Genomic DNA, 15,121 nt, shown 5'->3' with positions numbered 1-15,121 from the left:
CCTGAAAGTGTTCTGTCAATGTCTAACCTTTGAGAGTCTGTTGTATAAGCGGCTGATGAGCAGACGCTCATTATTTTGACTTTATAGCCTCTGAACAGTCTGGCTAACTGGGGATTGACACGGAATTATCTTCATTTATGGTTATCTAAAACAAAGCTTGCAAGTGAGAGAAAATCTGAGACGTAAAATCGAAGTTGCAACGTCTAAAAGTGAAATTCGAGGCAGTTGCAGGGAATGCTTGTCACATGCATGTCAACCAACGAGGACATGAAGGGAATCGTGCAAAGCCTGCAGACCTCCAGACACATGCCAAACACGAACTCAAACTTGAGTGAGAAGCAGGAACTACGATAGCAGCAGTATACAGGAGTTTAGAACAACTCATTAAGACTACCGTACCTGAAAACAAGGGAATTTGTCCTTCCAAATCCTAAAACTAAGGACTCTGTGATCTCAATGCCCTCTAGTCTCATCAAAGGCACCAACTGCTTTAACAGAACTCCCACCGATGGGGTGCCTATGGCCTGAAACAAGTTGTTAAAAGTGAAAAAGAGGTAACATGATAACTGATGCTTCTTTTAATCAATGATTCCATTATAACAGTTTTAAAGTACTGAACCACATCCCAAGGCACTGCCATCATTTCAGGAAAAAAAACAAAACAAAACACAAATTTGAAAACAGCACAATGAATGCATTTTTTACCTGGGACACAAATTCTAAAGAATATTCGTATTATAATAGTCTTCTTTTTTTTTAAAATACTTAAATCTACAAAACCATCTTTAACAAGATAAGTTAATCAAGACATGGTTTAAAGGTGAACACTCGGTGAGGAGTGAGAGACATGTGATATGCAGAACATGAAGCAAACCTCAGGGCGCTAATAAATATAAGTGACTCTACGACCTTAGGCAAGTTTCTTAACTTCCTTTTATTTTCAGTTCCCCACTTGTCAGGGAGGAATAATAAATTATTCACACAAACGCTCAATGGAATTTAGAAATGTGTAGGATGAAAATCTGATCCCATATATTCCAGATGGCAGGCACAGTGCAATTCACACTGTGAAATCTAGACAAACAAGCTAAAAAAAAACCTTACAGAATAATTCTTCTGAAGCATGTCATGTCACCTTGTTATCGTAGCTCACGGTACCATCAGGTGTAGTCGCCATTATTTCTGGAGTGGAAGCTCTTAAGTGTCCCGGGCTCATAATACTGGGTTTTGCGACTCCAAAACAAAGAATAAGGTAATTTCTCCACAACGTAACGTAGTTGTCTCCGCTGCCGGCAGTGCTGGTTTTCTTGGCGTTAATTGGGCTGCTAAAAATACAAAGTCAAAGACAAGAGTGAAACTAAGTTCCGGATTTTAGGTATCACTTATTAAATAAAGATCCTGGGAAGCGCTCCAACTGAGTTGAACAATTGTCTGTCAAGGACTGTCTGTCTGGACAGGGAATGTCTCTATGGGATGGAAAGCTGAATAGAACTTTTCACCAGTAAGGGGCTGAGACTCTGTACTCAGACAATCATAATGATTATTAAGGAAGGGAAAAAAATTAGCTCTAGACAAGAACTTTTAACCTGTATTTACTCAATGTGAAGACTTCTGTAGTAAGATGGTCAGAAACTAGAGAATTATATCCTGATCTCATATATAAAACGAAAATGTAAGAGGGCAAATGGTGAAACAAACAAAACAGAGGGAAGCGTAGGGGTCCCTTACTTCGGGTCCACCAGAGGCATCACGGACTGCAGCCGCGTGAAGGCGTAAGGCCAGGCGTAGCTGAGGGCAGTGGGGCAGTGCTTGGGCAAGTTCTCTTGCCGGAGAAAGCTGCAGAGGCAGAGGACCCAGGGGTCTCTGACAGACTGAGCGAAAATCCAGACGTGGGACGGGCTCTTCACATCGTAATGGCTGTTGACCAGGACGGCGTTCCACTCCACCAGCCACTGCAGGTCCACGCTGTGGGTCAGGGGTAAGGTCGCCTGCAGGTGCAAGAAGCAGGCGATGAGTCGGTGCTGAACGGCAAGCTCCACGTCCTCGTCCTGCCTCAGCCAACGCCCCTTCCTCCACGATGCTTTTCCCGTCCACCTCTGCAATGGGTCCAGCTCGGAACCTGAAGCACCCTTCCCACACCTCCACGCCAGACCTGGGTTTGCGGTCACGGCCATTCCTATGGGAGACTGCAGGCAGCGGAAGTGCGGAGTTTAAGGGCAGGGGTCCATGTCACAGAGCCCCACACACGAGTACCCAGGAGCTGCCCACTAAATACTTGTCGAACAAATATACAACATGAGCTAATTTGAACTTGACCATGGATTTGCCAACTTAAAATTCTGAAAAGTTATTAATCTCTGAGATGCATAAGTGTGTTATTATCCCTGTAATTAGTATTTTTTTTTAAAGCCATGATCTTGTTTACCTTTACTTGGACCGAAATACATTCTCCCTGGCTTAGGGAGATGGCTAAGTGCAATCTCTTTTATGAAGGGTATTTTACTAAAGATTTTTGAGGTAAGATACCTACTTATTCTTGTCCTATGATATCAAGCTAAAATAATACATTCTAAAACCTTTGGAAAGATATCTATATCCACATTGAATCTATATTATATAGAGAGATATATTTATATATTGATACCACATAATGTCTTATATTTCATTCTCTTTTAAGTCCAGAGTATCAAAGCTGAGGGAAGACCAAATTTCAAATAATCTAGCTGTTGTACGTGGAGAGAAAATTGCCATTATGTTTGTCAGGCATTTAAAGTGACCCATTTTATCTGCTGGGTCTCTGAGCTCCCATGCGCCAGAGTGCTGCACCTGTGGCCTCCATGGTTAATGGGCTGAAGAGGCGCAGCTTCAGCTTCAGAGCCAGAGACTTAAGGCTCCAACACTGGCTCTGCCCAAAGCCCCTGACCTGGGAACATTTCTGAACACCCCAGAGTCTCTGTCTGCTTAATTTATGACTTGGAAATTATAATGCTGATCGTACTTAATCTTTAAGTGGATGACATGAGATAAGGGATGTCAAAACCTGGCACAGAGCAGGCGCTACTTCCCCCCACGCCTCTTCTCCCCCTCAGTGCATCTTCCTACGTGCAGTACTCTGCTGATCTGGTTACCCAGGCTCAAGATTCAGACTCTGATAAACACAGAACAAAATCACAGGAACAGAACATAAGCTACAGGGAAACAAGATATGTATATAAAACAATTACGCCTGACTCTTCCATTCAGTGTCAAAACAATCTGAATTTCTAAAAGAGGTAGAGGTATTCACTATCACTGTTAAGGTCTGCACTACTTGGCTAACAGTTTTAGTAATTATCATTAATATTCCAACCATAAGCAAGAACAGGGTTGCTAAAAATAGGGATCTGTCTTCACTCTCGGTTAGAAAAGGTCATTAAAAAGCTCACAGGTGCCTTTAGGTTTTATATTTATTTATAGCTCTTTGTCAAATATGTTTATATTCATTTATAGTTATTTGGTCAGAATATACAAGGCGCATCAGCCTGCCTCTCTTCAGCTATTTAGCGAAAATCAATCCAAGTCCCATAACTGTGTTTTACTAATTTTTTTAAAAAAATCAGGTAATTAAAATCGGTTTCAATGTTCCTTCTACTTCATCAGAAATTGAAAGCTGCCAATATGCTCTTTAAAGCAAAGAATGTATTTGTGTAGCAGATAAACCTCTACGAGTTTCAGAGTCCAGAGAGGGTCAAGTCCAGGCCCTGAGACTCTGTGTGACTACAGCCCTGCCCCTTAATGTTTTTGAGTTTCAATACCTATGAGGGTCAAAATAGATAATAAATGTGAAAGTACCTTGTAAACTGTAAAACAACACACAAATACAGGTTATATAGCATTAAGTGTAGTAAATAAAGCAAATTAATTTTCTGAAAGAATCCTGAGCAATTCTTGAAATTGCAATTTGCAAAACTTAATCTATCTTCCTCAGACTCAAATTTTGATTTAAATTTATCTGAAGGTCTCCTGAGCTAGTATTTGAAAAGCTAGTCTTGTTTCCCTAAGTACTTTTGTTCTGGTTTATTAACCTGACATAAAATCCCAGAATTCTTCCGTATCATTTTTCTTTGTGTCTCTTTTCCAGCCAGGCCCAGAGCTTATACTTAAGAACTATCAGCAATCAGGATCAAACATGCACTTACCGAATCCGAAGCGGCTACGTGAATAAAACTTTCGAGAATGGAAGAACTTAGCTGATCCATGACATCAATCATAGGCCTGTCATCATCCTGTACATAAAGGAGACAAATACACTCCATGGGAAAATGAATCCTTCCACCCTCTCCACCGCCTTTGTCCAGCATGTGAAGCATAACAGCTTGTAAGGTAGTGATAAGGGTTTTCTCACAGAAAAGTGAGTGCCACGGTGGTGAAAGGTAGTGGGTAAAACTCTCTCTACTTCTCAGTTTAGTCTTACAAGTTTCAGTGGAAGATAATTAGAGCTCCAATTTGACATTGTACTGAAAAGACACGTACCTGAATTTCAAAAACTCATGCACATACACTTATTTAGACTGGAATCTAAATCTCAGCGTCACACATTATTCACTAAAGTGTTCATGTTGTCATTAATTTTAAAAAATGGAAAAGCCATGAAAATGCTACTTACTTAAGTCACTGATCTGCTAAAATAACTGGTAAATTGTTGACTGTGATTGCATTTCAGTCCCAAAGAAACTGCACAGGAGACTGACCACACACTCTCTGTAGTATCTATGTTGTGCACAGCTATTTGGTAAAAGAAGCAAATTGGAAAAAAGCACAGGAGAGAGTATCTTACAGGAAATTCTCCTACGTGATAGTGCGTGTATACATGAACATGTGTGTTTGCCATCCTTTATCATAGAAAGGCTCAGAAATATGAAATTATTTACTTAGCAGCCTTATAGGAAAGCTTCGGAATGTCCTTATTCATGTACGAATGAGAATGGTTTCAAAAAGGTTGTGGCTGAAAAGAACCCAAACAACAAAAAACCAAGCTTGTAGATACAGAGACCGGATTGGTTGGTTCCCAGAGGCAGAGGGGAGGGGTGTCAAAATGGGTAAAGGAATCAAAATGTATAAGCTTCCAGGTATAAAATAAATATGTCATGCAGATGTAATGCACAGCATGGCGACTAGAGTGAACAAGACTGTATCGCATATTTGAAAGCTGCTAAGAGAGTAGATCTTAAAAGCTCTCATCACAAGAAAAAAAATCCTGTAGCTGTGGTGATGGATATTAACTACTTATTGTGGTGAACATTTCACAATATGTACAACTATGGAATCATTATATTATACACTTGAGACTAATAATGTTGTATGTCAATTATACCTCAATAAAAAAAATTACACACACAACAAAGCTGTGGCTGGTCAAAGAAAGCACCGTATGAGAAATATTCTTAACACAGTCTGCTGGAATAGCAGTTAAGAACCTGGGCTGAAGAGGCATGTATATCTGGTTTTCAATTCTAGCTCTACCACATCCTAGTTGTTGATTTTGGGTAAGGCATTTAATCCCCCTAAACCTCAGTCTCAAAATCTGCACTATGGGGAAAATAACAGTACCAATTCTTAAGTTATTGTGAGGGTTCAGTGAGATAATATGTATAAAGCACAGCTCACTGCCTGACACATACATGGTAATTATTATTATCATTATTATCATAATTAGAGACTTAATGGAGGCTTATCAAAATACAGCAAGTCCTAGAGATCCATTTACCAGATCCCAGAGATGTCCTAAAATACATCAGAAAGCTTGCTGCAGAAATGTGAACAGAAAGGATTGGGATACATTCGAAAATATTTTGTGAAGACACTGATCATTTTAAGGATCATGAAACCAAGATGAGTGACTTAAAACAAGAAAACAGAAAGTAGAATTTTTCTAAAGAAGCATGTCACATAAAAAGCTGGTCCTTCTTTCATCAACTTGTGGATAGAGTTTGGCCACCTGTGCCGACAGGCAATGAAACTTAACGTCTAAACAAGGGTGTAGAGCCCTTGACTGAGTGCAGGAGAATAACTGGAGTCAATCATGGTTATTAGTCAGCTTACTTCTCCCATCAAGTGGACATATTTTCTTGTGATGCCATTTTTCTACCACTATTGAGATTAAACAATTTTCAGTAAGCCAGACTGTTTGCTACCTTGCTCATTTTAAATGGGATGCATGGTTTTCTCAAGTTCATTCTCTAATATAAATGTAATATCTTCTTAATTCTATGTATGTTGAACATTATGAAAGAAAATGATCTATAACTGAAGCTTAAGATTCACTTCTTCACAAAGCACCACCTCTTAAGAGAATCAGGAATGGTCTCTTCTCGTGCCCTCAGAATATATGACTTAGCTCTTGTAGGTCAAGAGTACGATTTCATAATTAAAAACCTACCCTGAATCAAAAATTATTTGTTGACATCAGGACATGAAAGTACATAAAATGGTAAGGCATTCTTTACAGTTTTTAACCTAAACTTTGAAACTGTTGAAAGATATGAATTGGAAAATTCAGAAAAATAACCCATACCTCAGGCTGACCCAGGGTGATGAATAAAGCTCGAATTTCCTTGAGTATTAAAACAGACAGTTTGCGTGTGGCCACCTGGAAACTGCAGAGTAAAACCAGAGCAAAGCCTTCCACGGCATGGAGCACACTGCAGTGGGGACCTCGCTCCGAATGGATTCGGTGGCTGGAGCCATTGGCAATGAGCTATTGTGCAATAAGAACAACATTCTATGTTCAGAAAAACAACAGTGGAAGAAGCAGCCACTCTTCTATGTACATCTTCTGGCACGTTTGACCTTGTAATACTAAAATAAATTATACCGGCTTAGAACCAGACATGCCTATGAATTCATTATTATTCATGAAATATCATAGATCCCTTTTTATTTTCAGACCAACTGTCACTTTGGAATACCATCAGCCCTCTGTTACCTCTGATAAGGAATAACTTTTCAAAGGTTATTAGCAGGAATAAAACCAAAACCACTTCCATCCATACCATTTGAGATGACACTGTATATTTAATTAAAGTGTCCTAATTTGGCTTTACTTAAATTCTCTATAGAGAATTCTCTATTTTAAATTCTCTATTTTAGTTACCACTAAATTGAATTTTCAAGCATTGATTTTCTAATCAGACTTCTTTTCATGTTAGATTTTAATCTGGGTTTTGCATGTTAATGAGATGGATTCTGAAAGTTCCCAAACCAAGTGAGTCTCAAACAAAAGCAAGGCAGACAACAGGGCAGATTCTACCTCCATTTCAGTCTCCCTTTTTCAAGCATAGGTAATCCTTGTTTTCCTCCCTGTCATCTTTTGGCAAGTGTAGGACACAAGGCAGGAGTAATGCCCTGAAGCTCATCTCTGAGGTCAGCTCATCTCTGAGGTCAGCCCATCTGGGATCCTAAACGCTATCATACTTCCCAAGCCTCGATGCTCCTCAGATCCTCAGCCAAACTCTTCTCCAGCCAGACCCCTTCTCTGTCTGCTCACTGCCAACACCAAGTCACACAGCCCTGGTTTTCATTTGACAACACTCCTCCTCAACCTGCTCTTCAAAATGGTATCATTAATTTTTACCATTCAGGACTGAGGCAGGAAAGAATAAAGAAGCCACAAGACTACTTTCTTCTCTGGATATTGGAGAAAGCGACCAATTTGTTGTTGACTAGGGGGAAAAAACGGGTGGGCAGCTAACTTTCATATATCCATATCTAACTCTATATCCATATTCATATCTATATCCATATCTGCTCTAGTCATATCCAGATCTAGATCCATATCCATATTCATATCCAGATCTAAATACAAATCCATATTCATATCCAAATCTAGATACACATCCATATCCAGCTCTAGATCCATATCCACTTCCAGCTTTATATCCACATCCATATCTAGATCCATATTCATACCCAGCTCTATATCTCTTCCCTATGGTCATTTGCTCTTACAAACAGATTTATAATCATAATTCTCTGAAAAAAACATCATTTTCTACTCCGTAAATGGCCTTGCTCCTGTTAACAAATCTAACCTGCTGTGGCATACGATGCCCTGAATTTCTTGGCCACAATTTAAGCAGATGGAAAAACTTAGGGCCATCACTAGGGAGAAAGTTCCTAGGTAGCTGAAAGTAAGAACCACAAGGTTCTCTGGGCTGCAACTTATTTATATATGTGCGACATAAAGAATACAAATTAGTGGGCAAAGGGTGAAAATCACCTCTGAATTTCTGATTTTGTTGGCTTGTTCGTAGACTTTTCCTTGAGTTTGTATGACCAGTTTCCACTGGGTAAGGAGCTGGAGCAGTAACTTGAGGGATGAATCAAGGAGTGTGTGATGCATGTCATTCACTTCCCGGAGTAGGAAGTTGGTAAAGCCAAATAGGACATCTTCCCTCCAGTCTGAGAAGTCAACAAGTAAACCCTGAAGAGAATTTTGTGCAATATGTCGCAGTTCATCGTCCATGTGAATAGAGAGCCTGTGAGATGAATAAAGACAATGAAGTCATTTACTTTATCAGTTTTTCTTCTATATCTGTAAAGGAACATATATAAGGCCAGAGCCTTTTACTGTATCTGAAAAATGGGTCACTCTCCCCTAATATATTATGATAATTTTCACTCAGCTCCCCTAATGTTAACATCTTATATAACCATGGTACGTGATCAAAACTGAGAAGTTAACATTGGTACAGTGCTATTAACTAAAATACAGATTTTATTCAGATTTCACCAGTTTTCCATCAATGTCCTTTCTGTTTCGGAATGCAATCCGAGATACCATGTTGCACTTAGCCGTACATGAATTCTTTTTAATACATTACTGACTACAGAATAAATTAGTATCAAACCTTACCACTTTTAAGGATGGTCCTGGAGAAACTAAGGGACTCATCCAGAAGTTCAGTGAAAATGAGTAATTAAAAGTTAGGCCAGTTGTCCTCAATTGGTTTGGCCCCCATGAAGGGAATTTTGGTAACGTCTACAAACATTATTGGTTGTCACAACTTAGAGTGTGCTCCTGGTATCTATGTAGTAGGTAGAAGCCAGGGATGCTGTTAAACATCCTACAATGCACATGACAACTCCTATGACAAAGAATTATCTGACCTAAAATGCTGACAGTGGCAAAGTTGGGAAATCCTGAGTTTGTCAACTGAAATAATATCAGTGTATTTGTGGTTTAAGCCAGAACATCATCATAATATTATTAAATAAATCTCAACATTGGCATGGAGCGTTATAGTTAATATCATGCTTTATAGATTCATTCATTCACTTATTTAATAAACAAATGTTTTTGAGGTCCTCCTAAGATTCAGGCCCTCCTAAGATTCAGCCCTTAGGATATGGAGTACGGTATGGCTGTGTTTACTGGGTAGGGTGTTAGCAAGAGTGAGGTATGAGACAGTCCTGGAGAGAGAACAGGAGTGGCTTGCTGGAGGGTCTGTGGGCCACCCAAGGAGAAAACACAGCAGGAAGAGGTTGAGTGTGAGTGTTCTGGGATCAGAATGCCTGATCACTGCCTTGTCTCTGTCATGCATTAGCTATGTGACCTCATGCCAGTTACTTAACCTCTCTAAGCCTCAGAGCCTCATTTGGAACATGGGGATCATAGTTGTACTTGTATCTCATAAACCTGTTGTGAGGTTCATTGAGATGATCTATGAACAGTGCTTAGTACCACACAGAGCATGCAGTAAGCACTCAGTACAGGTTACCTCTTACTATGAGAAGAAAATGAACTGTATTCAGAAAGTTACAGGGGAAGTAACATGATTAGATTCACATCTGAGAAAAGAAAGTTAGGCAGGAATATGCAGGATGCCTTGGAGGAGTCACAAGACTGAGGGCAGAGACCGGCTGGGAGGTCATTGCAGTGACTCAGGCACCAAGTGGCGGGGGCCTGACCCAAGGCAGAGAAGTAGTAAGGAAGGGAGAGATGGAGAGCAAAGATACCCAGGAGATAGAATTTCCAGGACTCAGCAGCCTGGAATTGTTCCGTGTCAAAGAAGAAGCTGGCCAAGTCAACAGGGGCCCCCATTAAACAGGACATAATATCTTCAACCAACAGAAAAAGAAACTGTGAACCGGAGCGGTTAAGGAATTTCCTCAAAGTCCAGGATTCCAACCCAGGACTTCTCATCTTTAATCCAAAGTTTTCTCCATAAAACAGGTCTGATACAGTTACATATTTTTGAATAGATAGTATTTCAAAAACTTGATACTGAATACCCTTCTTATCCTCTAGGGTATAAAGTACACTAATTGGTCCAAATTTGACAATATAAACCAGACAAAGGCTCATTAATGAGCAGATATATACCAAGTCAGGGAAGATATATTTTCTGTTCCAAAAGCAAGTTAAGCTCTACAGAACTGCTGAGAAGGAAGAGCTGAGCTAATTCTTCAGGGCAGACTTGCTATTAAGTCTATAGTTATTAAGTAGGTCATAGTTGCTGAAATAACACACAGAGGTCTTTAACCTGGGCTTCTAGTTAAGGACTAAGGCAGGAATTTACAAATTTTCTTTGTATTTTAATCAGCAGCTCCATTTTTTTCCAAAAAATTTTATGTAGAACTCTAGTATATAGTACAACCGAGTTGTGGGACTTCCCTGGTGGCGCAGTAGTTGAGAATCCGCCTGCCAATGCAGGGGACAGGGGTTTGAGCCCTGGTCCTGGAAGATCCCACATGCTGCGGAGCAACTGAGCCTGTGTGCCTAGAGCCTGTGCTCCGCAACAAGAGAAGCCACTGCAATTAGAAGCCCGCACACTGCAACAAAGAGTAGCCCCTGCTCGCCGCAACTAGAGAAAGCCTGCCCACAGCAACAAAGACCCAATGCAGCCATAAATAAATAAATAAATTTATTTATTAAAAAGAAAAAAACGAGTTGTTCTGGTTGAAGCTGGGTAAGGGACCTGAAGCCCCCCCATGTGAGAGGAAACATTCCTTCAATCTACAAGCAGCTTCCAGTCACCTTTGCAGCCCATGGTTTGAAAACACTAATCTATGGAAAACACTTGAGGTCATGTTTCCATCTTAAGTTTATTGTTCCAATTTATTACATTTATACCTGTCTATAGTCCTGAATGTCTTAGAGAATAAGCTTCTGCAGATGATGAACCACCTTTTAAAGACAGAAACAAGAGGCACTCAGCAAATGTTAACTGATGGTAATGATATTGTTCATTGTTACGGGTTGTGTCTCCTCCCAAATTCACATGTTGAAATCCAAACACTCAGCACCTGAGAATATTACATTATTTGGATATAAGGTCACTGCAGATGGAATTAGCTAAATTAGGATGAGGTCATGCTGGAGTAGGGTAAAATCCACATGGCTGGTGTCCTTATAAGAAGGGGAGATTTGGAGACAGACATACACAGGGAGAACACCATGTAAAGATAAAGGCAGAGATCAGGGTGATGCTTCTATGAACCAAGGAAGGCCAAACTACGCCAGAAACCCCCAGAAGCTAGGAGAGAGGCCTAAAATAGATTTTCTCTCACAGCCTCAGAAGGAAGCAACCCTGATGACTTCTAGCCTGTGGAACTGTGAAACAATAAATTTGATCTTGGACTTCTAGCCTGGACTTCTAGCCTGTGGAACTGCGAGACAATAAATTTCTGTATTTTAAGCCACCCAGTTTGCGCTATTTATTACACACATGAAACTAGGCAAGCACATATCTTTAGGGTCAAAAGTCAAAATAAAAACCATGCCATGGTCAATTTAGATGAAGCTTTTAAAGAAGGGCCAATACTTTCAGATTTCCAATGAGATGAATTCTACTCTTCGTCTAACTTTGGCATCATTTGCAATTTGCAATCTGGAAGCTGCCTTAACTTTAAACCAACAGTGCAGGATCATTTTAAGGACTCTGAGACCCCGAGGTGGTGCAGCTCTTGCTATTTTTGGTGACCGCTCCTCTTGAAATCATGGTATTCACATGCCTCACCAGTGAGAACACTCAAAAATATTCCTGGAGTACGAAGAGACAGGACCGGGGAGGGGAGGGAGCTTTGGGAATAAAAGGCCCAGTTGATAATAAACGTGGAATATTTGTGGAAGAAAAAGGTCCAGTGTCACAGAACTGAGATGGAATGAAAATGACGTATCAAGGCAAGTCTGGGTGGCAACAGGCGAGGGAGAGGGAGAAGTAGAAGAAGTTGCGAGAAGAGCCAGAGCCGCGCCCCTGTGTCATTCCTTGGAGAGTAAGTAGGGAGCTGCCTATCAGATACAGCCGCCGTTTCTTCCACCCAGATCTTCCTCATTTTTACTTTTGTTAGATTTTAACCAGATAATCACAGATCACCTTGTGAAGCGCATGGGATTTAATATTATAAAACAGAAAACAGGAAAAAAAATTTTAGTTAACGAAAAAGGAAAAGAAGATTCAGTTAAAGGAGAAAGATGCTCAGCCATCCTGAGGATGCAGGACGTGCAGGGAAGCTGCATGATGCTGGCCGACCTGTTTACAGTCTCACGACGCCTGCTGGTCCAGCGAGCAAGGAGTGGCTGAGGAGAGGACATCCCCCAAACTCCTGCAGGGTCATCCCATTGAGACGCCAGAAAAGAAAGGACAGGTTCTTGCCTGTGAACAACTATGAGGACAATAAACAACAGTCCTGTGAGAGTCTGGTGGCAGCAATTGAAAGAGAAGAGAGACATTCAGAGAAGGCAGCTCAGGAAGTCTGACGAGGTTGGGGGACCCGAGGAAAAGTTTCTAAGATGCTGATCTTAGGCCCACCAAGGGGGCCTGAAGGGACTCCACCGTGACACAGCAGTGAAGCATACCGAAAGAAACCGTTATTGCCAACATCAACTGCATCTGTCCTTCCCCAGCAGCTGGCATGAGGCGCGTGGACCAGCTTGGCCTGATTAACCAGGCGGCGACCTGCTGCATGAACCAGCAGGCCCGAGGCCCTGCTTGGAGTAATCTAGGAGGCGGATGCGGTGTGAGGGGCACTTACACTAAGTAAGGATGTGGGTAAAAGGGGGAAAACCCAGAACGTGAGCGAGGCCGCCTTCCTGGTTGGTCAGATCAGACAAACGACTGAACAGAAACACTTTCATAAAGGTGAGCTCAGGTTCAGATGGAATCAGCTCAGTCGCTTTGAAGAATGTTGTTGCTAGAGGTGCGTGGAGGAAAAGGGAGTGACTTCAAATTCACAAACTATACCCAGAAGAAAAGATCCATTAGGAGGAACAGCCTCCTCTCAGCTCTGGCAGGACTGACACAAGGTTATCAGGCAGCGGAGAGGGACCTGCTGTCCCATAACATCACCAAGGGCAGCAGAGGAAGAAATGGTTTAGAAGTGAAGGCCTGGAGACAAAGGTTTCCAAAAGGAGGGACTTGCTGACCAGTGGACTCTTAACCTCTGGCATGTTCACCAGAAGGGGCGGAAACTTCTTCTCTAAGGTATTAAAGAATGAACTCCCGGGACTTCCCTGGTGGTCCAGTGGTTAAGACTCCGTGCTCCTTGTGTCCACCTAGAGGGGTGGGAGGGAGACGCTAGAGGGAGGGGATATGGGAACATATGTATATGTATAACTGATTCCCTTTGTTATACAGCAGAAACTAACACACCATTGTGAAGCAATTATACTCCAATAAAGACGTTAAAAAAAAAAAAAAAAGACTCCATGCTTCCACTTTAGGGGGTGCGGGTTCAACCTTGGTCAGGGAACTAAGATCCCACATGCCGTGTGGTGTGGCCCCTCCCTAAAAAATAAATAAATAAAATAAAATGGGAACTTTATTAAAAAAAAAGAAAAAAAAGAATGAGCTCCCACCTATCTACAGGGCTTTGAATTGCATCTCAATTAAAATAAAGTAATAAGATTAAGTGGTTTATCGAGGCAATGTATGCAATTGAGTCTACAGTTCTCACCCAGCTACTCAAAACAGCTAGCCACCCTCCACTACACAAAGCTGTGAAGACTGAATGATAAACAGTAAATGATAAATAGTTTCCAGATACCACTAAAGATCATGAAATTGTATATGCATTACCTCAGAAAGTTCCACAAGTTGTAAAGAAACACTGCACAAAATGTTTGCCATTTTGTATAAAACCAACAACATTTGTCACTTCTATTTGGCTTCTGGAAAATTCTGTACATTTGGGCAACCAACTTTACTCTTCTGAAGTTCAATCTCTTTGTCCGAAAATAGGAATGAATATGTACCCAGCTTTCCTAACATAAAGTATATGAAAGTGCATTGTACATCGTGGATAATATGTTATTCATTTTAAAGATGCCTAAAAATAATAACTAACATTTGCTGAGAGCTTACTGTGTTCTAGGCACGATGGTAAGTGATTTATATGCATTGCTTAATTCTCACAACCCTATTTCAGATTTTTGAAAGGAGGGCAAACATGGAACAGCAAACCCTCAGTGCATCTACAGTGCTGCAGAAAGGGACGGAGGACAGGAGCCTGTAGACTGTTGGGGGAAAAGGTCCTTCCTGTGGTCAAGGGTAGAGCAGGAAACACCCGGGAGGAGACAGAGAAAAATCATGGCGACTGCCAAGGAGAAAAGTGAGCTCCACCTTCTTTGTCTGTTTCGTTCTGTAAACCATTGTTATGGTAAACATACTAATACAACTCTGAGATTAGAGTGTCTGGGGTGTTTAGCCAATACGTGAACAGGTGGGAAGGGAGCCTGGGGGCAGTTATGGAGGACATAACCTTGAAACTCCTGTCACCTACAAACTGGCACTTGCCATCTACCTCTACAAGGATTAAATCATGAGCCGCTGCAGCTGCTGAACTTCGACACCCCTTGAAAGGAGTTCAGGGTGGAGATCAGGAGTGAGGCGCTCTGTGCTCTGGGAAAAACTGGCAGAACGGGTCTTTAGATAATTAGATATTTTCAGGAAAAGATTTTATGAGCCCAATGCTTGCATCTCCTTGTATCTAGAAAAGCACTAAAATCCTTCATGGTGACGTCTGCTTCTCGTGGCTAGCAGAAACCTTCTGCAAAAAATATGTGCTTGATTGCACGTACTCCCCTTCCACCAAAATCACATATATCCTGAGCATCCCCCCACCTCTTTGGAGCAGTTCCTCA

The 15,121-nt window shown here is 41.1% G+C and overlaps 1 protein-coding gene across 2 annotated transcripts in view; it reads right to left on the bottom strand.

The window, feature by feature from the left end:
• FRY (FRY microtubule binding protein) overlaps positions 1-15,121 on the bottom strand; it is a 322,162-nt gene that overhangs the window by 94,310 nt on the left and 212,731 nt on the right. For both annotated transcript variants that reach the window (XM_081214715.1, XM_081214716.1), the window contains exons 18-23: positions 8,258-8,516; positions 6,554-6,736; positions 4,179-4,265; positions 1,729-1,988; positions 1,136-1,325; positions 400-524 (exon numbers count right to left, since the gene is read on the bottom strand). In XM_081214715.1, the coding sequence (XP_081070841.1) occupies positions 400-524; positions 1,136-1,325; positions 1,729-1,988; positions 4,179-4,265; positions 6,554-6,736; positions 8,258-8,516 (1,104 nt within the window). The remainder of the gene's footprint in view (positions 1-399; positions 525-1,135; positions 1,326-1,728; positions 1,989-4,178; positions 4,266-6,553; positions 6,737-8,257; positions 8,517-15,121) is intronic.

The sequence above is a fragment of the Mesoplodon bidens genome, assembly GCF_964165515.1.
Source record: "Mesoplodon bidens genome assembly, chromosome: 17".
Lineage (NCBI taxonomy): Eukaryota > Metazoa > Chordata > Mammalia > Artiodactyla > Ziphiidae > Mesoplodon > Mesoplodon bidens.
This window is presented reverse-complemented; position numbering and strand designations above follow the sequence as displayed.